At 41.5% G+C, this 25605-nt stretch overlaps 2 protein-coding genes across 5 annotated transcripts in view; one reads left to right on the top strand and one right to left on the bottom strand.

The window, feature by feature from the left end:
• col4a4 (collagen, type IV, alpha 4) overlaps positions 1–5654 on the top strand; it is a 170289-nt gene extending 164635 nt beyond the window's left edge. For both annotated transcript variants that reach the window (XM_071356391.1, XM_071356390.1), the window contains exon 47: positions 1039–5654. In XM_071356391.1, the coding sequence (XP_071212492.1) occupies positions 1039–1296 (258 nt within the window). In that variant the 3' untranslated portion in view covers positions 1297–5654. The remainder of the gene's footprint in view (positions 1–1038) is intronic.
• A 57-nt stretch (positions 5655–5711) lies between these two features.
• On the bottom strand, positions 5712–17320 carry rhbdd1 (rhomboid domain containing 1). 3 transcript variants are annotated; one of them, XM_071356392.1, is made up of 7 exons: positions 17167–17319; positions 14893–15356; positions 14498–14630; positions 12626–12714; positions 9071–9124; positions 7681–7800; positions 5712–6660 (listed from the first exon to the last, which is right to left on the bottom strand). In XM_071356392.1, exons 2-7 carry the CDS (start codon positions 15326–15328, stop codon positions 6551–6553), a joined length of 942 nt encoding a protein of 313 aa, XP_071212493.1. In that variant the 5' UTR covers positions 15329–15356; positions 17167–17319; the 3' UTR covers positions 5712–6550. The 3 variants fall into 3 exon arrangements, with proteins under 3 accessions (XP_071212493.1, XP_071212494.1, XP_071212495.1); XM_071356393.1 differs by lacking the exon at positions 7681–7800 and having other exon boundaries at positions 17167–17320; XM_071356394.1 differs by lacking the exons at positions 7681–7800; positions 9071–9124 and having other exon boundaries at positions 17167–17320.
• Positions 17321–25605: the final 8285 nt, after the last annotated feature.

Genomic DNA, 25605 nt, shown 5'->3' with positions numbered 1-25605 from the left:
CTTGAATTTTAAATAAATCACAGACAGTGTCACCAGCAATCTACCATCATAAATACTCCTCCGTGCTTAACGGTGGGAACCACACATGCGGAGAGCATCCGTTCACATACTCTGCGTCTCACAAAGACACGGCATGTGGAACCAAAAATTTCACATTTGGACTCATCAGACCAAAGGACAGATTTCCACCGGTCTAATGTCCATTGGTCGTGTTTCTTGGCCCAAGCAAGTCTCTTCTTCTTATTGGTGTACTTTAGTCGTGGTTTCTTTGCAGCAATTCGACTATGAAGGCCTGATTCACGCAGTCTCCTCTGAACAGTAGATGTTGAGATGTGTCTGTTACTTGAACTCTGTGAAGCATTTATTTGGGCTGCAATTTCTGAGGCTGGTAACTCTAATGAACTTATCCTCTGCAGCAGAGGAAACTCTGGGTGTTCCTTTCCTGTGGCGGTCCTCATGAGAGCCAGTTTCATCATAGCGCTTGATGGTTTTTGCAACAAAGTTCTTGAAATGTTCCGAATTGACTGACCTTCGTTTCTCTTTGCTTATTTAAGCAGTTCTTGCCATAATATGGACTTGGTCTTTTACCAAATAGGGCTAGCTTCTGTATACCACCCCTACATTGTCACAACACAATTGATTGGCTCAAACGTATTAAGGAAAGAAATTACACAAATGACCTTTTAACAAGGCACACCTGTTAATTGAAATGTATTCCAGGTGACTACCTCATGAAACTGGTTGAATATGCCAAGAGTGTGCAAAGCTGTCAAGGCAAAGGGTGGCTACTTTGAAGAATCTAAAATATATTTTGATTTGTTTAACACTTTTTTGGTTACTACATGATTCCATGTGTTATTTTATAGTTTTGATATCTTCACTATTATTTTACTAAGTAGAAAATAGTAAAATAAAGAAACCCCTTGAATGAGTAGGTGTGTCCAAACTTTTGACTAGTACGGTATGTGTGTGCCTGCGTGTGTGTGCCTGTGTGTGAGTGTTTTGTTATAACAGTTGTAACACGTGTGTGTATTGTAGCACACAGGGGCCGGCGATGAGGGTGGTGGCCAGTCTCTGACATCATCAGGAAGCTGCCTGAGGGACTTCCGTGCCCAGCCGTTTGTGGAATGCCAGGGCCCGCGGGGTACGTGCCACTACTTCGCCAACATCTACAGCTTCTGGTTGACCCGGGTGGGCGCAGATGGACCGCTTAGCCCAACTTCACAGGGCACGCTCAAAGAGGAGTGGCAACAGCGCCTCAACGTAGGCCGGTGCAACGTGTGTATGAAGGAGTGACCCCACCCACCTTCTGGGTCCGGCCACATCCCACAAGCACCAGCCCCAAAATCTCTGACCCACCACATCCCACGAGTGCATTGAAAATGCACACTCATTGGTTACCTGAGAGGCAGTAATGATACACCTCATTAGTCACCAGAGAGGCTGTGACTACACTGGTTGTTTACCTGAAAGTCTGTGAATAGTATTTACATTGACACATGCTCTCTCTTAACTTGTTTTATGCAAGTTCATACCAATGAACATGCAGTACTTGATCAACTATCCTTTGAATTATCTTTTTAGATTAGTAACTTTTTTTCTCCTGAAATCTGTAACTTGGCTGAAAGCTCTTAATTTGTGTATTATGTTTCCAGGTTTGAGTACCTGATATTACGTGGCAGATTATCTTTTGCTCGAGACTCCCAAGTCAACAACAAACAAACAGTGGCTTCAAGCATCAATGTGGCTCATCAGACACTCCGATTCAGAAAACTTGAATGTCCTCAATTAGGCAATTAATTTTGCAGCAATCACATACAGACATTGCAATTGTTACTATGTTTTTACGTACAACAGTGGTCCTCACACTCTTGGAAGCTGGGACCCTCCCAAAGCCTATGACGTTTTCTTGTCATCCACCAAAGCCACAGTTGTGTTTATTAGGTCGCGCAACAGAAAACGTTTTAAAGTAGAACGCCAAAATAAGCATTTTTGATTGGAGAAGTCCATGTCGTCCCTCCCTGTTCCGTTTTCGTATGTTTGATTAGGCCTTGATTCAATCAGATCAAGTGTTAACCTGTGTTGGTAGACATCCACACAGAGGATGTTTTGCCGGTGTTGGAGGTGTAACTGCAGTATGAGCTGACAAATAGCTGAGCAGCTGCTCGTGTGTCACAACCCAATCGCTTCCTTATTATCCCTGCCGCATTAGAAGTTCAAAATGCGAAAGTTAATTTGGATGGGGGGATTTAACCTCTCAATCTAATCGAGGTGCAGTGGTAGAAAAAGTACCCAACTGTCATACTTGAGTAAAAGTAAAGATACCTTAATAGAAAATGACTCTAGTAAAACTCACCCAGTAAAATTTTACTTGAGTAAAAGTCTACAAGTATTTGGTTTAAAATATATTTAAGTATCAAAAGTAAAAGTATAAATCATTTCAAAGTCCTTATATTAAGCAAACCAGGTGGCACCTCTTTTTTTTTACGGAAAGCCAGGGGCACACTCCAACACTCAGACATCATTTACAAACAAAGCATGTGTGTAGTGAGTCTACCAGATCAGAGGCAGTAGGGATGACCAGGGATGTTCGGTTGATAAGTACGTGAATATGACTATTTTCCTGTCCTGCTAAGCATTCAAAATGTAACAAGTACTTTTGGGTGTCAAGGAAAATGTATGGAGTAAAAAGTACAATATTTTCTTAATTAAGGAATGTAGTGAAGTAGTCAAACATAAATAGTAAAGTACAGCTACCCCCAAAAACGACTTTAAAGTATTTTTACTTAAGTACTTTACACCACTGTCGAGGTGTAGACAATAGTACATCACGCATTCAAGTGTTTCAACTAACACGGCTGGATGAATTTCTAACGCAATTTCTAACGTTGGATTTATAAATGTGGGTGGTTTCATTGCATCAAATGACAGTGTGCGCAATAAGCTAATGCAAGAAGCCACTTGTGGATTTGACAGCTTTAACTCAGTTCCGACACCCCCAAAACAATCGCTAGGCAGGTGTCCGCTAGTGCGGATCTGATTCGAATCTAGCCAACGTAAGGATCTAACAACCAAAAGTAATGACAACCAAATGAGTTATACTGACAACCTGTTAAACTGTTTTTTTTTAACAGACCCCATTAAAAATGTATCCAAGCCAAAAAGGTCTGTGCACTGTTCACCAAAGCATAATGTGTAAACATTGTTACAACCCCATGTTTGATCCACTTGAAGGAGAAATGAGGGGAAACACTTGAAGAATCCCATACAGATAAACTGTTTGACACAGATCTGACACTGGTGCTTTTGTTTATTACTTACAGTAGGCTATGTGACTATTTTGACAATGTTGATAGATGGTTGTGTGTCCTGTTGTATAGATTCTTAAGCAGACATTAAGATACAATTTGATTTGAATTATACATGTAGAAGATAATATACACTATCTTAATGTCCTTCTATTTTGATATTTTTTTAGTACCTTGGTATCATGTCCACATCATCTGAAACACTAGCACAATACCACCTTTGTAGGCTATAGACTGCAAAATGTCAAAGTTCTCCCCCTTTCTTTCCCTTGGTAGACAGCACACTTATATTGGTCCAGCAACACTGTCCATTACCACAACCTTATTATTGTCCATCTTTATTATTAGTGCCTGTCACTCACCTACGGTGTTCAACCCAAGCATGCAATTCACTCACTTAGCTGACCCATTCTCTTATACCAGAATACCTATTGATACTTTATCCAAAGAATTTTATTATTTAATTTTCTGTTGTTTAGAACTGTATAGTGCTAAAAGCAGTATAGTATCTACATCATTATCTGTAAACTGTATAACTTGTTAACAATGCTTTAGTTTAGATTGTACACATTTAGAGAAACAAGGTGTCTGTTCCTTCAGTTCATTTCAGTCCTCTCATTATTGGGCCTCTTCGTCATTTAATTGGGCTTCCTTTCACTTGGTCTTTAAAAATAATTCTGTAAAATAACTTAAGACCCAAACATTGGTTGTCGAGGTAATGGGCACCAGTCGCTAAAATGACTTCACCATTTTGAAAAGCGCTGGTCTTTTCTTGCACACTGCCGGATGCCTTACACCGATCTACTTCGTCATGTCTGAACATTCAGCCTCTTTAGTCTTGACTTCAACACACTACCCAAACTAACACATGGAATTATGCCTTGCTAACACACACAGAAAAACACACTCAGTAGTCATTATACTTCAAATTAATGTGTATAACAGTGTTGCAAATTTCAGTCTTGAAATGTTTCCCTGTACATCTTGGCATTATTGTCTGTTGTATGTAAATATGTTTGCACTGTCGAAAGAACAGGATTGCTTTATTTGTACTGTAAATGTCAAGAATATTTATTTAGGTAGGAATCATTGTGGTGCTATTTTTGAAAAAATGGTGAATGCATGGTATTTCTCAAAAAAATAAGAATATTATGTTGTCAAATGTTAGGACTCAGGCCACAATGTCGGGAAGTATTTGTAGGCAGTGGACAAGAGGGAAAAAAACGAGAAGCATGGTGTCGCATAACTGTGTTAAGGAATGCTCGCAGGTATCATCATTTCACAGATTGACAATCTTGCCCCATGTGGGGATTTCTGTTACAGTCAAGTAGTAACACACCTGATTCAAGTAATCATATCAAGACTTTGACAAGTTGAATCAGATGTGTTGCTGCTGGGCTGGAACAAAAACCTGTACCACCACCCCACCAGACTCTCGCACTGTGAGATTGTTATTATCTCATGATCGTTATGGTGATGAGAAAGGGTAACGTCTTGGGATAGTTTTTATCCTACGATACATCTACATTATCAATTTCTCGGTGCAAACATACCCTTGCTGTCTGTTTAAATTTGGACCCTAAGGTCATTTTTAGGTCAATGAGAATATTGTGGTCACCCGATTGTCTTCTTTTAACTGTAATGTCTCCAAAGATGACCAAAGTCAGAGGGCAACAGAACATAACTATTGTTAAATGTCCCATAAACAGGGCTGAGAGAATTCACTACATTTTCTGTACTGTTGGACTAGAGAGTTTCGCAGTGGAAGCCACACTCAGGAGGATGTAACGTCACAGAAAAATGATTGTCTGCCAGATTGAATAGGGAGTCGTTTCAACTCCATTCATTCTATTTCTATCTGCAACATTCGGAACACTTCACATTACTGAATATACCCGCTTCCCCTGAGTCATTCCATGTGATTAACATAATGAGGCCCTCTGTCCAAATGGGAGCGCTGTGGGTGTACATATGTAGATGAGAAAACACTGACAGTATATGACCAGTCTGTCAGAAGTGGCTCTGAGTTATTGACTGACTGACTTCGGTTCTGGAAAGGGGGGAGCGTTCTTCTCCAACCCCCTCCCCATTCTCAATGTGTGGCTACTCCCGTAACGTTAGAGGCATATCAGAGGTTAAAGATGGTAACTCAACATCACTGACACACGCTGAGCCACCCCCAAGACAATCCTCTTCTTAAAACACTTGGTACGATTTCTGTCAGCACACTTAATCCTTATAGGATAACCCTTTCACTAACACACACATTCCTCTAAGCAACCAGTAGTCTTAAAAGCATTATGTGGACTGTTTAAAGGTAAAATAAATGCATCTAATTTCCAAGTGTCATGTCTGATTATCTGGCTTGATTCCAATTGTAAATGGTTATTGGAGTACTATAAGTTCAAGATCAAGTGTAGTCTTTAATGTACTGAATATATTGTTTAACAAACAAGATTATAAGAAATACATCATATTACTCTCATGTTAAATTACAAGTTCATTCTCAGATTCCCTCGAGAGCAAAATGTATCAAAATAAGACTTAGTTCCCAGTTCTATTATAAAAAATAAAAAAAATTATAAAATTGCCGTTTCATGTTTGCCAAGAGACAGATACAGTATATTTGGTAATCCTATTACATTCAAATACTACAGGACTTAAAATCTTAATTGATAGTTGAAAATAATTAAATAGTAGCCCAATACATACGGTAAGAGCTCAATGGCACGCCAACCAAGGGGATAGATAGCACAAGAACGCCGTCATTGGCACCCATTCAATAAAGCTAACACTACAAAGTGAACATGTCAAATCCGTCATAATGTGTGTGCTACCAGGCTGACAGTGTGGTTCCTAAAACGCGATTTGGATACATTTGGCTGTTTTCACTGCTGAATATTTATACGTTTTCAGATATTTTTTATTATAAAATGACAAATGAAACAACACTCCCCAACAGCTATGAGAGTTGGAGCGCGAGGCTAAACTTCTGCTGTTCTGGTCCCTTGGCTACCACTTTGTAAGAGCGTTAAGCGAACCCGTGCACAGCTACTGTGTGACTGGGTGAGAGCGAAGGCTTGCATCTTGCTCATCGGAATATCTGAGGTATTGCCTTGTGCAACATCATTTCACTGATTCTACCTTTAACAGTAGACTGACAAAATACTATCGTTTTTTAGTGTAGTATTCCTTGAGGAAAGAGATTTTTTATCCTCCAATGAACCAATAGTCCAGCTTGGTCAGTCAAAGTGGTCAATCCTCTGGAGCCGCCGCCTCCTGATCTCCTCTGCTGTCAGTTCTCCTGGGATGTTGAAACCATACGAGGTTGGTCTTCTCTGAGTGGAGCCCCCTAAGGGACATAAGAACAAAGATTTGTTTTCTGAATTATAATGATTGACACATGCAGGTGTTGTGACTGAGGCTGTAGGCTTGGATTGGGCTGTGGGCCCTCATATAGAGGAGTTATTTGACCCAACATTTAGATTAAATGGATCAAAACATATTCAAGCACTTCCAATTAACTATTTTCCAGCACAATTAACTCCATTGTACCCAGGCTTCCCAGATCAAAACAAGAATAACTACTTTCATTCATCTGCTTGCTCTTCCCTCATATTTAGCCTCACATTGAAGTGTATAAACATGTTCAGGACAACCAGGGCTACAAGTACAACACAAATCCACTTGACATAAAAAAAATAAGTTCTGCCAGGCAGAAACCTGATTAAAAAAATATATATATTTAAGGATGCTGTAAGTACAGAAATTGTTTTCTCAAATGGAAATGAATATCCGTCTAGTCAGTGACAGCTGTGTGGCGTTTGTGACAGTAACTATGTGAGCTTAATACAGTATTATAGACAATATGTCCTGGGATTTCCTATGATCTTCTATGTAGAAGAACCCCTTACCTTTTAATGACTTGTGTGGCTGAGCGTCATAGAGCATAAGAAACCATTCGGACTCTACAGGCGTTTTGTGAGATGAACCGCTCCCCCGGACCCCTACAGGATCCTGCGCTTATCTCACAAACATCTCTCTAACTCAGCCCCCATTAAATCACACAGACTAATGGTATCAGAAGAAATAGATGAATTCAATGGACGAATCCAACCCAGTAGCTCAAACCACGATATTTAACAGGGCGTGACAGTGGGACTCGAAAGGTTAAGGCTTTTTATTATTCACATTTTCAAGTCCTCTGTGAATCCTGATTAGGGTATGCAACTGAATTGTTTTTTGTTTTTTTATGGTTTGCAACAGTGAATGAAAATGTGTGTTTCTTATTCGACAAGGCCAGGTAGTCCCAGTCTTCTTCCGTTTGTTGCCTACTGCTTAATGAACACAACCCAGGCCTGTGTTGTCTCACCTCTGCCATTGAGACTGGCTCTGATGGCTGCCTCGTACTGCTCATCCTCTGATAGACCTCCAGTGTAAGGGTGACCATTCTGGGGGTGCGCACGAGGTCCTCCACTACTGTCACTGTATCCTACAGAATGCCCCCCCCCACCCACACACACACAATAGGATTACCAAATAATTGATGGATTTCACATGACTGGGAATACAGTTGGTTACAGATACCAAGAAAAAAAAAATGGGCCTCAGGAACTCATCACTGTATTTTTGTGCATTCAAATTGCCATCGAAAAAATGCTATTGTGTTTGTTGTCCGTAGTTTATGTCTGCCTATACCATCCCCCCACCGCCACCATGTTCATAATGTTGACATCAGCAATCCGCTCGCCCACACAATGACATACATGTGGTCTGCGGTTGTGAGGTCGGTAGGAAGTACGTCCAAATTCTCTAAAACGACGTTCATTATGGTAGAGAAATGAACATTCACTCTGGCAACAGCTCTGGTGGACATTCCTGCAGTCAGCATGCCAATTGCACGCATCTCAAAACCTGAGACATCTGTGGCATTGTGTTGATGTGCAAGATGGCGCCAACAGACATGGCAGCTCTGCTTCTAGTTCCTAAGCAACTTTGCAGTATTCGGTTTTTCTTGTGTCATACATTTTTACAAACATTTCGCTACACCCGCAATAACATCTGCTAAAAATGTGATTTGATTTGCGTGACAAAACTGCACGTTTTAGATTGGCCTTTTATTGTCCCCAACACAAGGTGCACCTGTGTAATGATCCTGAGGTTTTATAATCCATCCACCTGACAGGTGTGGCATATCTTGGTAAAGGAGAAATGCTCACTAACAGGGATGTAAACAAATTTGTGCACAAAATCTGAGAGAAATACACTTTGTGCTTGTGAAAATGTTCTGGTATCTTTTATTTCAGCTCATTAAACATGGGGCATACATGTTGCATTTATATTTTTGTTAAGTGTATATTGCACACACAAACAAAAATAATCCAGACTCTTTGCCCATTGTGGAAGCGAGACGTCAATAAATCAAGGTGCAAAATGAGTAGACATACAGTTGAAGTTGGAAGTTTACATACACTTAGATTGGAGTCATTAAAACTCGTATTTCAAACACTCCACAAATTTCTTGTTAACAAACTATAGTTTTGGCAAGTCGGTTAGGACATCTACTTTGTGCATGACAAGTAATTTTTCCAACAATTGTTTAGACTTTTCACATTCTTCAAATAAAGTGGTGATCCCAACTGACCTAAGACAGGGAATTTTTACTAGGATTAAATGTCAGGAATTGTGAAAAACTGAGTTTAAATGTATTTGGCTAAGGTGTATGTAAACTTCCGACTTCAATTGTACATGTAGCTACATACCTGAAGAGTTATTATATGGATTTTGTCTGGCATGGTATCCATTCATCACAAATCCTGTTGGGAGAGTAGACACCTGATCATTTAAGGTGTTTAATCATGTAATGTTGTACTGTGGTTGGACACATAATATGATTTATTTTGTTTCCAAATGCATTTAACCTGACAAGTCTATGAAAAACAGTGCAGCTTGGAACTAACACCACATACACGTTTGTCCTTCTTTGTCTTTCTTGTTAAAAGAAGGACAAAACCACTGTGGTTTCGACAGACAAAAAAAAATCAAAAGAGAAAAACATACACACAGACTAAGGCGACTTTTTCAACCATGCTTTTGTAGCCGATGTGAAATGGCTAGCTAGATAGCGTTGACGTCACCCACTCTGAAACTTGCTTCGAAAGGGCCGCTGTGACGAGTAACAATGCTATATGGGTGACAGTTGTCGATATTCCAAGGGTCCCTGGTTGGAGCTCAGGTTGGGGAAAGGAGAGGCATAGAAGCAACACTGTTACAATGTTTTAGAGAGTATCCTAAAATATAGCATCATCGTCTGATTTGGAAATCAGTCTGACTAAAATCTCAAATTGCCCACTTGACACAAACTGTCATGAAGGTCATGGGTGTGAGTCAGCATTCGTTCCTGCAGCCCATTTTTGAAAAAGCCATTATAAGGCAAGCCCAGAATTTTATTTCAGACCACTCCCATGTACTCCACTCGGAGTATCAGCTCCTCCCCTCAGGCAGATGCTATAGGGCTCCCCTACATGTAAGCTGAACAGGTATAAGCACACCTTCATTCAGACCTTTAAGTCTTTACTGAAGACTCATCTCTTCAGTGGGTCATATGATTGAGTGTAGTCTGGCCCAGGAGTGTGAAGGTGAACGGAAAGGCTCTGGAGCAACGAACCACCCTTGCTGTCTCTGCCTGGCCGGTTCCCCTCTCTCCACTGGGATTCTCTGCCTCTAACCCTATTACAGGGGCTGAGTCACTGTCTTACTGGTGCTCTTTCATGCCCTCCCTAGGAGGGGTGCGTCACTTGAGTGGGTTGAGTCACTGACGTGATCTTCCTGTCTGGGTTGGCGCCCACCCTTGAGTTGTGCCGTGGCAGAGATCTTTGTGGGCTATACTCGTCCTTGTCTCAGGATGGTAAGTTGGTGGTTGAAGATATCCCTCTAGTGGTGTGGGGGCTGTGCTTTGGCAAAGTGGGTGGGGTTATATCCTTCCTGTTTGGCCCTGTCCGGGGGTATCATCGGATGGGGCCACAGTGTCTCCTGACCCCTCCTGTCTCAGCCTCCAGTAGTTATGCTGCACTAGTTTATGTGTCGAGGGGCAAGGGTCAGTTTGTTATATCTGGAGTATTTCTCCTGTCTTATCCGGTGTCCTGTGTGAATTTAAGTATGCTCTCTCTAATTCTCTCTTTCTCTCTCTCGGAGGACCTGAGCCCTAGGACCATGCCTCAGGACTACCTGGCATGATGACTCCTTGCTGTCCCCAGTCCACCTGGCCGTGCTGCTGCTCCAGTTTCAACTGTTCTGCATGCGGCTATGGAACCCTGACCTGTTCACCGGACGTGCTACCTGTCCCAGACCTGCTGTTTTCAACTCTCCAGAGACAGCAGGAGCGGTAGAGATACTCTTAATGACCGGCTATGAAAAGCCAACTGACATTTACTCCTGAGGTGCTGACTTGCTGCACCCTCGACAACTACTGTGATTATTATTATTTGACCATGCTGGTCATTTGAACATCTTGGCCATGTTCTGTTATAATCTCCACTCAGCACAGCCAGAAGCGGACTGGCCACCCCTCATAGCCTGGTTCCTCTCTAGGTTTCTTCCTAGGTTTTGACCTTTCTATGGAGTTTTTCCTAGCCACCGTGCTTCTACACCTGCATTGCTTGCTGTTTGGGGTTTTAGGCTGGGTTTCTGTACAGCACTTTGAGATATCAGTTGATGTAAGAAGAGCTATATAAATAAATTTGATGTCTATCAAATACCTAAACAGCAATAACTACTGGGTAAATGGGTGGAATATGTGAACAAATAATCAATAGATTAATGTAGGTCTGAAAATTACTTAAAATGTGTTAATGGTGTTTATTTCAAACTGATGTTCAAATTCAAGTATATTGACATTCATATTTATTCTTACTTGCGAAGCTAAAAAGACAAGAATACATTACAACATATAGGCTATTTTAGTTAAATATAGAAGTTGGCCTTTAAGCAACAACAACGTCCTCGTCCATAGGCATATGGATTGTCACTGATAATTGTGAGTGGTTTTAGGAAACTAGGCATATGTCGGACGTCACTACTTCACAGGAGAGGCATTTGACCGTAAACATTACATTTTTATTTTATCAACATTTTATACATTTTTGGGGGCAGAAATGCCTTCTGGAACATGTGCCTTAATAACAAACGTGTATGCCATCTGTAAATATGAATACAATTAAAAAATTACGAGCCTAGTTGGTTTAGCCACGGAAAAAGACAGGAACCTTCCCGGTAGCAACGATTGGCTGAGATAATGGATGGGATGGACATGCCGAGATCTGAGTTCGGATTAGTCTGCCATGTAGAACTGCTCAGTACGTGTAGGTCATTCTTTCTAACACAGATTTCTTTGAAAGACAGCTCTCCACTTTCTGGAGGGCCGAGTTTTGAAATCAGTGGAATGCCCGGTGGAAGCAGAGTAGGATTGCAAATGCGGTGGGAGTCGAAAAGAGAACACAGAAGGCTGTTGTATAAAACACCTGTCTCCAGATTACATCTTCAAACTAAGGGCAACCATGCCATCCGTGACAGAGAGGGAGAAGTGTTCATCTGTGTATACGGGTAAGAGTCTAGCTAGCTACATTTTCAGATATTATATGTTTCAATGTTTGTCAGAAAGTTATCTTAATTGCAAGTTAAAGCATACTGTTAGCTAGCTGGCTGGCTCACTAGCTAACGTTACATGTAGTAATATTCATATCTCAGAGCCATTTTCATTGCTAGTTATTTAACCTAGCTAGTTGGTTAGCGAACTGTAGATTCATGCAGGGTAGTAACGTTATGAGTTGGGACTAGATAGTGTCCAAGTTCCAAAATTATCCAAAAGAATATCCTGCTATTAATTTGTCACTCACAATCGTAATCTATTTTCTGTAATTAGCTCACCATTAACTTGTAAATATTTTTATTTAACCTTTATTTAACTAGGCAAGTCAGTTTTAAGAACAAATTCATACACCATTTCAAATTTTGCTCCAAAAGAACGAAATGAGCTGGTCGGTCACATTTGTCCCCATTTTAATCTTGTCTCTTAGCCGCTTGATAAAGTCATAAAAAGTAATATATACTTTGTGGAAATACTAATAAGCATACTCTCCTCCACACCTCTGCTTGACAATCCCATGTTATGCTCCACCTACAGAGGTCCAAAGTTGTACAGGATCCGTGCAGACACAAATGCAGGCGAGACAAAAATACCAAACTCGTCATTGCACAGGTTTTTAGCTTGTTGCGCATGTTTAGTGAGGAAAACATTGCCCACGGACACACACACAAACCTGCAATTGTTCTCATGATGATCTTCAGAGGACCAGCGGTGTAGAGAAGCCCCACCAGGATGCCTGCCAGGTGTCCCACAAAAGAGGTCCTGCACAGAAGAACGTGTTATGAGTTACCACCTGGCTACAACACACACGACTCCATAATTAAATGACTCTCAGACCATGAGAAACAAGATTCTCTGGTCTGATGAAACCAAGACTGAACTCTTTGGCCTGAATGTCAAGCAAGACGTCTGGAGGAAACCTGGCACCATCCCTACAGTGAAGCATGATGGTGGCAGCATCATGCTGTGGGGATGTTTTTCAACGGGAGGGACTGGGAGACTAGTCAAGATCGAGGGAAAGATGAACGGAGCAAAGTACAGAGAGAACCTTGATGAAGAGCGCTCTGGACATCAGGCTGGGCCAAGGTTCACCTTCCAACAGGACAACAATCCTAAGCACACAGCCAAGACAACGCAGGTGTGGCTTTGGGACAAGTCTCTGAATGTCCTTGAGTGGCTCAGCCAGAGCCCGGACTTGAACCCGATCGAACATCTCTGGAGAGAACTGAAAATAGCTGCTCAGCGACGCTCCCTATCCAATCTGACAGAGCTTGAGAGGATCTGCAGAGAAGAATGGGAGAAACTCCCAAATACAAGAGAGAAACTCCCCAAATACAAGTGTGCCAAGCTTGTAGCGTAATACCCAAAAAGACTCAAAGCTGTAATCGCTACCAAAGGTGCTTCAACAAAGTACTGAGTAAAGGGTCTGAATACTTATGTAATGTAATATTTCTGTTCGTTTTTTTTTGTTTTTATTTCCAAAAATGTCTAAAAACATGTTTTTGCTTTGTCATTATGGGGTATAGTGTGTAGATTGATGAAGGGGGAAAAAACAATTTTATCAATTTTAGAAAAAGGCTGTAACGTAACAAAAAGTGGTAAAAGTCAAGGGGTCTGAATACTTTCCAAATGCACTATATTTCAAGATGTTGTGGATTCCCTAGAAATAATCTGAATTAATGTAAACATTACATAACTTGTCTAAAAAAAGTGTTCTCTTGGCACAATTTACCGGGTACGGAGTAAGTTGAGCCGCGGGACAAGGTAAATTATGCCGCCTACACATTTCTGCACTGAATGAAATATTGCCACTACCTTTTTAAAACCATGTCTATCTTTATTTCCCAAACACAATTCAATACAATCACTTTTTGGTATTTTAAGCATCTTTTAACAAAGGCTCATCTGAAATTTTCAGCGATAATGCCTTGCATTACGCCCGGTAAGAAAAAACATGATTTTGCTAAACTTGCCATTGGCACAACTTACCCCATGGCAAACATTTTGACTATATTAGCTAACAGCTACAAGGATGCACATTCATGCTAGGTATAAGACCTCATATTGAAGGTTTTTGAGACCCCAACTGATGTATAGAACAATCTTTAAATTATGTACTTTGGGTTAGATACAAGAATCATGAAACCTCTAACACAATACATTTAATGGACCTAACTTGCTTATCACTGTCTCCATGTGGTTTCTTTCTTCTTCTTTCTTGGTCAAACTACACATTTTGTGTATGGTTTCCTAGAAACAAGGTAGGCTCAACTTACCCCACTCTCCCTTTTTATCAAACCTAGTTATGTCTGTAAGCTTTCATTTAGAACAATTTGACACATTGCAGATGATAAGAGACTGTCTAGTGAACTTACGATGAACCTTGGGTCATGTTCACTCGGGCACACAACAGTAAAAAAATGTCTAACTAAAACTGGCATTTCTTATTGGAAACTTGTGAGAGCTGGGCTGGGGAAAAAGTCTGTAGGTGTAGACCATGTGTTTACTGTGCATCTGACTACTCCTGCAACAAAGAAGAACTCACCCCGGTGACGTTAGATGAATCAGCACCAGCTCAACCCAGCTGGCGTAGCGATTGGCCACTGGGACGCCCATCACGTAGGAGACACCTCCAGGGTGGTAGTGGTTACTCAGCACTTTCAGAGCGAAAAGCACTCCTACAACACAGGACAGACAGTTCAGTCTCACCATGCCACTCACAGCACGATTGAGGTCAATTCAGTAAGAAAATTCAGAGTTGAAAAACAGAGAGGACCTTTTTACTGACCAACAGAGGCCCATTAAAGTGTAGGCTTATAACTAGGACCTGGGTGTTTTCCTGGTCAAAAAACTCCCATGACCCAAACTATTGTGAGGATGGATAGAAACCTTCCTCAGCAGCATAACAGCAAACACACTGACACTGTAGCTAGCTAGTACCTGAGAAGCCGACTGCACACTGTATGCTGTAAGAGGGGTCCTGGGTGATCTCCGAGAGCACCATCTCCAGCAGCAGATAAATCACACCCGTCAGCAGGGAGAAAACAGCCAGAAGCCAGGCGTAGAAGCTGCTGCCAAGCCTTGGCTCCAACTTGACGCCCTTCCACAGGAAGGATGCCATGTTGAAGTACAGGTGGTAGTCGTCTAGGTGGTGCAGCGGCGACAGCACGAGGCGGCGCCAGTCACCACGCCAGTAGGCCTGCTGGACGCTGATGCAGGCCTGGAGGAGGGGTACGTTGGGCACCAGAAAGAGGTAGACGTTAAGGCCCAATACAGCCAGCGTCACAGGGGGAATGTTCTCCACCCCCACCTGGAAGACCTGGGAGGCCAGGAGGATTAGGCCCAGCTGACCTCCCCCCCTCTGTCGGTTTCGCATCCTCCTCACTCAACTGCGGTAGCTCAGCCTGGAGTGACACACAAACATGTACAATTAAATAAAAAAACATATTCTTTGTCCATTGTGAAACAGAGATTTGTCATTTTTTGCATTCTTATGGGGATTTTTAAACACCCCCAGTTTTCACGCACAGACAATACCACAAAACACCCACAGAGCAAGACAAGGGCACCCACATTAAAAAAATACTATAGATGGGTTAGCTGACAACATCACGGATTCGATGTGCATGCCTCAATTGTTGTGATTCTGGGTGGGCAGATAACTAGCAACAATGACAAGAAAGCTGCCAACTGGGGAATTGTAGGTGACTCCTTTCAGATAGTTTTATATTGTTCTTGATACACAGTATATACAAAAGTATGTAGACACTAGAGGTCGACCCGATTATGATTTTTCAACACCGATACCGATTATTGGAGGACCCAAAAAAAGCCGATACGGATTAATCGGCCATTTAAAAAAAAATATGTATTTGGAATAATGACAATTACAACAATACTGAATGAACACTTATTTTAACTTAATATAATGCATCAATAAAATCTATTTAGCCTCAAATAAATAATGAAACAGGTTCAATTTGGTTTAAATAATGCAAAAACAAAGTGTTGGAGAAGAAAGTAAGTGCGCAATATGTGCCATGTAAAAAAGCTAACGTTTAAGTTCCTTGCTCAGAACATGAGAACATATGAAAGCTGGTGGTTCCTTTTAACAGTCTTCAATATTCCCAGGTAGGAAGTTTTAGGTTGTAGTTATTATAGGAATTATAGGACTATTTCTCTCTATAAGATTTGTATTTCATATACCTTTGACTATTGGATGTTCTTATAGGCACTTTAGTATTGCCAGTGTAACAGTATAGCTTCCGTCCCTCTCCTCGCCCCTACCTTTGCTCGAACCAGGAAGACATCGACACCAGCCACATTCGAAGCAGCATTACCCATGCAGAGCAAGGGGAACAACTACTCCAAGTCTGAGCGAGTGACGTTTGAAACGCTATTAGCGCGCACCCCGCTAACTAGCTAGCCATTTCACATCGGTTACACCAGCCTAATCTCGGGAGGTGATAGGCTTGAAGTCATAAACAGCGCAATAGCTGCTGGCAAAACGCACAAAAGTGCTGTTTGAATGAATGCTTACGAGCCTGCTGCTGCCTACCATCGCTCAGTCAGACTGCTCTATCAAATCATAGACTTAATTATAACACACAGAAATACGAGCCTTTGGTCATTAAAATGGTCGAATCCGGAAACTATAATTTCGAAAACTTGTTTATTCTTTCAGTGAAATACGGAACCGTTCCGTATTTTATCTAACGGATGGCATCCCTAAGTCTTAATATTGCTGTTACAACCTTCAATGTTATGTCATAATTATGTACAATTCTGGCAAATTAATTACGGCCTTTGTTAGGAATAAATGGACTTCACACAGTTCGCAATGAGCCAGGCGGCCCAAACTGCTGCATATACCCTGACTGCTTGCACGGAACGCAAGAGAAGTGACACAATTTTCCTAATTATAAGAAATTCATGTTAGCAGGCAATATTAACTAAATATGCAGGTTTAAAAATATATACTTGTGTATTGATTTTAAAGAAAGGCATTGATGTTTAGGTACATTGGTGCAACGACGGTGCTTTTTTCGCAAATGCGCTTGTTAAATCACCGTCTGTCGAAGTAGGCGCATCGATTATATGCAACGCAGGACACGCTAGATAAACTAGTAATATCAACCATGTGTAGTTAACTAGTGATTATGTCAAGATTTATTGTTTTTTATAAGATGAGTTTAATGCTAGCTAGCAACTTACCTTGGCTTCTTGCTGCCCTCGCGTAACAGGTAGTCAGCCTGCCACGCAGGCTCCTTGTGGAGTGCAATGGTTAGAGCGTTGGACTAGTAACCGGAAGGTTGCAAAAAGAATCCCCTAGCTGACAAGGTAAAAATCTGTCGTTCTGCCCCTGAACAAGGCGACAGTTAACCCTCCGTTCCTAGGCAGTCATTGAAAATAAGAATGTGTTCTTAACTGACTTTCCTAGTTAAATAAAGGTGTCCAAAAATACAGATTGTTATGAAAACTTGAAAATCGGCCCTAATTAATCGGCCATTCCGGTTAATCGGTCGACCTCTACTAGACACCCCTTCAAATTAGTGAATTCGGCTATTTCAGCTACACCCGTTGCTGACAGGTGTATAAAAATCGAGCACACAGCCATGCAATCTCCATAGACAAACATTGACAGTAGAATGGCCTTACTGAAGCGCTCAATGACTTTCCATGTGGCACTGTCATGGGATGCCACCTTTACAAGTCAGTTGTCTAGGAGCAACAACGGCTCAGCCTCAAAGTGGTAGACCAAACAAGCTCACAGAACGGGACCGCTGAGCGCTGAAGCGCATGAAAATTGTCTGTCCTCGGTTGCAACACTACTACCAAGTTCCAAACTGCCTCTGGAGGCAAAAGCACAATAACTGTTTGTCGGGACTTTCTTGAAATGGGTTTCCATGGCCAAGCAGCCATGCGCAATGCTAAGCGTCGGCTGGAGTGGTGTTAAGCTCACCACAATTGGACTCCCTAGCAGTGGAAACACGTTCTCTAGAGTGATGAATCACGGTTCACCGTCTGGCAGGCCAACGGACAAATCTGGGTTTGGCGGATGCCAGGAGAACGCTACCTGCCTGAATGCAGTGGCAACTGTAAAGTTTGGTGGAGGAGGAATAATGGTCTATGGCTGTTTTTCATGGTTCGGGCAAGGCCCCTTCGTTCCAGTGAAGGGAAATATTAACGCTACAGTATACAATGACATTCTAGACGATTCTGTGCTTCCATCTTTGTGGCAACAGTTTGGGGAAGGCCCTTTCCTGTTTCAGCATGAAAATGCCCCTGTGCACAAAGCGAGGTCCGTACAGAAATGGTTTGTCGTGATCGGTGTAGAAGAACTTGACTGACCTATACAGAGCCCTGACCTCAAGCCCATCAAACACCTTTGGGATGAATTGGAACGGCAACTGCAAGCCATGCCTAATCGCCAAACATCAGTGCCCGACCTTACTAATGCGCTTGTCACTGAATGGAAGCAAGTCCCCGCAGCAATGTTCCAACATCTAGTGGAAAGCTTTCACAGAAGAGTGGAAGCTGTTATAGCAGCAAAGGGGGGGGGGGACCAACTCCAAATTAATGCCCATGATTTTGGAATGTTCGACAAGCAGGTGTCCACATACTTTTAGTAGTGTACCATGTCTTGTTTTGACGTGTCTATTCTAATATGGCAAACATTCGCTAGCTAACCAACAACTGAAACGATGTATTTGAGAAAAAACAAGTGTTCATAGTGCAAATGTATATATGTTTTCAATAAATATTGGAGACGAAATATAGTTTACATGTAAGCCAACCCATTCTGTTTTGCCCCATAGTTGCACACGCGTCTGTTTTGTGTCTATGGAATAAATACTATAATATTTACTGTAATTTTTTGGGGGGACTTTACTGTAGTATTAACAGGACCAAAGTCTTCAAAAACACTACAGTGAATACTGTAGCATACTGTGGTATTTATAGTTTACTATAGTATAAATACTGTACTAAAAAAATATTATATACTAGTAATTACTGTAGTTCCCTGCAGTCTGTAGTTGTATTACTGTAGTGTTTTTGCAGACTGTAGTATACACTATTGTATTTTTGTATACATTACTGTAGTACTTACAATATTGCTTTTGTTTGATTATCTTTGATATAGCAATGGGGGATTTCTCCTTGAGGCAACCTACTCCACAAGCACATTTTCCATAACCTGTTAGTAGGTAGGCAGTGAGTGAGGTGGGTAAGACTGTAGACTAAACAGATAGCTCAGCACTTCTGCTTTCTCTGTAACCTATAGGGAACACACTATATTGTCTATATTTGGCATGTAGGCTTTTCACTTATGGGTGGTACAAATTAGGATATGAGGGAGTGGAATGAGCAGGTTATATGCAAACTAAACACTGCCAGGCCCATCCAATCAGATTGAGAGAAAAAAATACATTACAAAAATACTCCTCAGCAAAAGCAGCATTTTCCTCCTTAACTTTAATTGCGATATGCATACATTCTTTGTAAAACACGATTTGCACCAATTTGCACCATGATGCTAGAGTGGCTAATGCCTAGGAATGATAGTTACTTTCTGATGATACACAAAATCTGAAAGTGAGAGGAATATTTTTCCACCTTCTCCACTAAAGCTACAATATGTAACTTTTTGGTTGACCTGACAAAATTCACATGTTATAGATCTGTCAATATTATTGAAACCAAGTCTAAGAAACGATAGATCTGTTGTATTTTACATTTAGCAGAAGCTCTTTTCCAACTTACAGTAAGTAGTGAGTGCATACATTTTCCTACTACCGTATGTGCGCTAGCTTCAAATTCAATACTTTTGGTTATGGAAAATATATTTTCACTGCGGTTTACACAGTACAATGATTCTGACTAATTTCAGTATGTTACAAAACAAGCAAATATAGTGTAAACTATTTGAATTTTAGCAACCAGGAAATGGCTGCGCGATTTCTGCAAAGTGCATCTTTAAGGAGGAAGACGATGCCTTTGCAGCCTGAATGGATGATGCTTTATGTAGGAGCCGGTCCACTGGGGACATGAGTGTATTTATTTCCTGGAATGCACATCGAGTTTAGACGATAGTGCAGATCTAGCGATCCTGGAATCGCAACGAAAGCGAGCGTTTCTTATTGGAAAAGTTCACGTTAGTCCCTCCCCGTTTGCTTCCGTTTGGTTTCCAGTGAATATACACCCCTTATCTGTGTGAAAGTTCAGTCACATTACCATATCGCACCACAACAGCAGCATCTGACAACATCGTATCAGCACGCCACATACACACTCACTTTTTTTCCATCTCTATGTGTTTCACTTCTCTGTCAAAATAAAAGGTAAAACAAATAAATAATAATAATAATATCGTACTGAAGAAAATGTCTAAAAAAATATTAGTAAGTTGTGTTTGCATAGCTTTTCGTATCATCTTATGTGTTCGTTGTTCAAAGTATTCAGACCCCTTGACTTTTTCCACATTTTGATACGTTACAGCCTTATTCGAAAATGGATTAAATATACTTTAGACATCCATGTGAACTGCCTGCTTAGAATTCAAATGAAGAGGACATTTGCTTACTTGCTACCAACATAAATCCTCCTCCTCCCCTCATGGTGTAGGTAGATCGCTATAGTCGCTGTTATTCACTCTTCTGTAGATGTTGTTGGTCAATTTTGTTAATTTATAAAAAATAAGTATTCAGACCCTTTGCTATGAGACTCAAAATTGAGCTCAGGTATATCCTGTTTCCATTGATCATCCTTGATAACTTGATTGGTGTACACCTGTGGTAAATTCAATTGATTGGACATGACACACCTGTCTATATAAGGTCCCACAGTTGACAGTGCATGTCAGAGCAAAAAAACAGGCCATGAGGTCAAAGGAATTGTCCGTAGAGTGCCGAGACAGAATTGTGTCGAGGCACAGATCTGGCACAGATCTGGTACCCAAAACCTTTTTGCAGCATTGAAGGTCCCCAAGAACACAGTGGCCTCCATCATTCTTAAATGGAAGAAGTTTGGAACCACCAAGACTCTTCCTAGAGCTGGCCGCCCGGCCAAACAGGGGAGAAGGGCCTTGGTCAGGGAGGTGAACAAGAAACCGATGGTCACCTTGGCAGAGCTCCAGAGTTTCTCTGTGGAGATGGAAGAACCTTCCAGAAGGACAACCAACTCTGCAGCATTCCACCAATCATGCCTTTACGGTAGAGTGGCCAGACGGAAGCCACTCCTCAGTAAAAGGCACATGACAGCCTGCTTGGAGTTTACCAAAAGGCACATAAAAGACTCTCAGACCATGAGAAATAAGTTTCTCTGGTCTGATGAAACCAAGATTGAACTGTTTGGCCTGAATGCCAAGCGTAACGTCTGGAGGAAACCTGGCACCATCCCTACAGTGAAGCACGGTGGTGGCAGCATCATGCTGTGGGGATATTTTTCAGCGGCAGGTAAAGGGAGACTAGTCAGGATCGAGGGAAAGATGAACGGAGCAAAGTGCAGAAAGAGACCCTTGATGAAATCCTGCTCCAGAGAGCGCAGGACCTCAGACTGGGGCAAGGTTCACCTTCCAACAGGACAATGACCCTAAGCACACACTCAGGACAATGCAGGAGTGGCTTCGGGACAAGTCTCTGAATGTCCTTGAGTGGCCCAGCCAGAGCCCGGACTTGAACCTGAACATCTCTGGAAAGATCTGAAAATAGCAGTGCAGCGACACTTCCCATCTAATCTGACAGAGTTTGAGAGGATCTGCAGAGAATAATAGGAGAAACTTCCCAAATTTTTATTATTTTTTATTTTTTATTTATTTCACCTTTATTTAACCAGGTAGGCTAGTTGAGAACAAGTTCTCATTTGCAACTGCGACCTGGCCAAGATAAAGCATAGCAGTGTGAACAGACAACACAGAGTTACACATGGAGTAAACAATAAACAAGTCAATAACATGGTAGAAAAAAAGAGAATCTATATACAATGTGTGCAAAAGGCATGAGGTAGGCAATAAATCGAATTATTACAATTTAGCAGATTAACACTGGAGTGATAAATCATCAGATGATCATGTGCAAGAAGAGATACTGGTGTGCAAAAGAGCAGAAAAGTAAATAAATAAAAGCAGTATGGGGGGGTGAGGTAGGTAAATTGGGTGGGTAGTTTACAGATGGACTATGTACAGCTGCAGCGATCGGTTAGCTGCTCGGATAGCAGATTTTTAAAGTTGTTGAGGGAGATAAAAGTCTCCAACTTCAGAGATTTTTGCAATTCGTTCCAGTCGCAGGCAGCAGAGAACTGGAATGAAAGGCGTCCAAATGAGGTTTTGGCTTTAGGGATGATCAGTGAGATACACCTGCTGGAGCGCGTGTTGCGGGTGGGTGTAGCCATCGTGACCAGTGAACTGAGATAAGGCGGCACTTTACCTAGCATAGCCTTGTAGATGACCTGGAGCCAGTGGGTCTGACGACGAACATGTAGCGAGGGCCAGCCGACTAGGGCATACAGGTCGCAGTGGTGGGTCGTATAAGGTGCTTTAGTAACAAATACAGGTGTGCCAAGCTTGTAGCGTCATACCCAAGAAGACTTGAGGATGTAATCGCTGCCAAAGGTGCATCAACAAAGTACTGGGTAAAGGGTCTGAATACTTTAAATTTTTTCATTTTATAAATTTGCAAAAAAATTCTAAACCTGATTTTGCTTTGTCATGATGGGGTAGTGTGTAGATTGATGAGAGAAAAACAATTTAATCAATTTTAAAATAAGGCTATAACAAAATATGGAAAAAGTAAAGGGGTCAGAATACTTTCCAAATGCACTGTAGCTTTTGTGTACACAAACATCACCATAACCCCTCCTACCTACATGTTCTTTATTGACACAATGTCGTTTTAGAGAATTTGGCAGTACATCCAACCGGCCTCACAACCGCAGACCATGTGTAACCACGCTAGCCCATTACCAGGGTGTGCTGAGGAATATTTGTGTGTAGAAAAACTAATCCTGATTGGCTGAGCCTGGCTCCCCAGTGGGTGAGTCTGGCTGCCAATTGGGTTGGCCTATGCCCTCCAAGGCCCATCCATAGCTGCACCCCAGCCCAGTCATGTGAAATCCATTGGTTAAGGTCTAATTTATTTAAATTGACTGATTTCCTTATATGAACTGTAACTCAGTAAAGTCTTTGAAATTGTTGCATGTAGCCTTTACATTTTTGTTCAGTATATATATATCACAGGAGGTTGGAGGCGCCTTAATTGGGGAGAATGGGCTCGTGGTAAACTCTGGAGCGGAATTAGTGGAATGGTAAAAAGTACAGTGGTTCCTCTTTTAAAAGTTGCGTCATACTGCAGCACATCTTGCGGGCTGCTGCAGCATTCTAAGGCACGTTATTTAATTGTCAGCCATTTTTTACGTTCATGCAAGTTAGTGCTAGTTTGAACACCAGAGGGCATCTTTGAGAAGCATTTGATAGCCTCCCATATTGGCATTACTAGAGAATTGAAAACCTTTTTGTAATAACATAGTACATGGGATTGATTTGAAGAAATTTGCCTTTATTAATTTGATTAATATTATGGTGTTTCTATTCTGAGAAAAACGAAACCCTTGCGCTGTACAACATGACGGTCGGGAGTAAGCTACAGCATAAGAGGATTGGAGGATTCTAAATTAATATTTAAGGGGCATAACATTTCCACACCCTAATTGTAGAGTAACTAATACTCATTTTGCCTATTATAGGCCTACAGTATATCTACAAATATTTTTTTCAATGACATGACTCTCTGCCAATAATTACATTTAGAGGATTGGAGGATTCTAAATTAATATCTAAGGGCCCTTTTCCATTAGGATCTGTGTGAATATCTGATAATATCTAAGGGGCTTTTATATAATTGTAAATTAATGAATAATAATAATCTGTTTAAAAAGTAACGATATTTTGGAGATTTCGTTTTCATTTAACCTAGAGTGAGCGAGAAAAAGGCAATTCTTGAACATGGGGTGAGACATTCTCACTCATTTGTAAATATAGCCAGTTTGTTGTTTTGAAGGATTTATTTCTGGAGAAACCTAACTTGATTATTTAGCAGACATCACTTGCTTATATTCAGTCAACACATATATCTTAAGAATTTCATGGAATATAATTGAAAATGTCTGTTTCTCCTGTCACGCCCTGACCATAGTTTGCTTTGTATGTTTCTATGTTTTGTTTGGTCAGGGTGTGATCTGAGTGGGCATTCTATGTTGTATGTCTAGTTTGTCTGTTTCTGTGTTTGGCCTGATATGGTTCTCAATCAGAGGCAGGTGTTAGTCGTTGTCTCTGATTGGGAACCATATTTAGGTAGCCTGTTTTGTCATTGTGGGTTGTGGGTGATTGTCTACGTGTAGTGTTTTGTGTCAGCACTATTATTCTATAGCTTCACATTCGTTGTTTGTTATTTTATGTATAGTTTCGTTAAGTGTTATCTGTGTTAATAAATATCAAGATGAACACTTACCACGCTGCATATTGGTCCTCCGATCCTTCAAACTTATCCTCCTCAGATGAGGAGGACGACGAGCGTGACATCTCCATGCTTGTCTCAGAGCAGCGCGAAACTGTGCTGAAATAGACATCCACAGAAGGCTATATATATATATATGTATATATATATATATTACTAGCCTGTTCAACCTCTCTTTTGTATCGTCTGAGATTCCAGTAGATTGGAAAGCTGCCGCGGTCATCCCCCTCTTCAAAGGGGGAGACACTCTAGACCCAAACTGCTACAGACCTATATCTATTCTACCCTGCCTTTCTAAGGTCTTTGAAAGCCATGTTAACAAACAGATTACCGACCATTTCGAATCTCACCGTAATTTCTCCGCTATGCAATCTGGTTTCAGAGCTGGTCATGGGTGCACCTCAGCCACGCTCAAGGTCCTAAACGATATCATAACCGCCATCGATAAGAGACATTACTGTGCAGCCGTATTCATCGACCTGGCCAAGGCTTTCGACTCTGTCAATCACAACATTCTTATTGGCAGACTCAACAGCCTTGGTTTCTCAAATGATTGCCTCGCTTGGTTCACCAACTACTTCTCCAATAGAGTTCAGGATGTCAAATCGGAGAGCCTGTTGTCCGGACCTCTGGCAGTCTCTATGGGGGTGCCACAGGGTTCAATTCTCGGGCCGACTCTTCTCTGTATACATCAATGATGTCGCTCTCGCTGCTGGTGATTCTTTGATCCACCTCTACGCAGACGACACCATTCTGTATACCTCTGGCCCTTTGTTGGACACTGTGTTAACTAACCTCCACTTCCGTGCCCTCTAACTGCTCTTAAATGCAAGTAAAACTAAATGCATGCTCTTCAACCGATCGCTGCCCACACCTGCCCGCCCGTCCAGCATCACTACTCTGGACGGTTCTGACTTAGAATATGTGGACAACTACAAATACCTAGGTGTCTGGTTAGACTGTAAAATCTCCTTCCAGACTCACATTAAACATCTCCAATCCAAAATTAAATCTAGAATCGGCTTCCTATTTCGCAACAAAGCATCCTTCACTCATGCTGCCAAACATACCCTCGTAAAACTGAACATCCTACCGATCCTCGACTTCGGCGATGTCATTTACAAAATATCCTCCAACACTCTAC

The sequence above is a fragment of the Salvelinus alpinus genome, chromosome 21, assembly GCF_045679555.1.
Source record: "Salvelinus alpinus chromosome 21, SLU_Salpinus.1, whole genome shotgun sequence".
Lineage (NCBI taxonomy): Eukaryota > Metazoa > Chordata > Actinopteri > Salmoniformes > Salmonidae > Salvelinus > Salvelinus alpinus.
The sequence above is the reverse complement of the archived record's forward strand: the minus strand, read 5'-3'. Positions and strand labels throughout refer to the sequence as shown.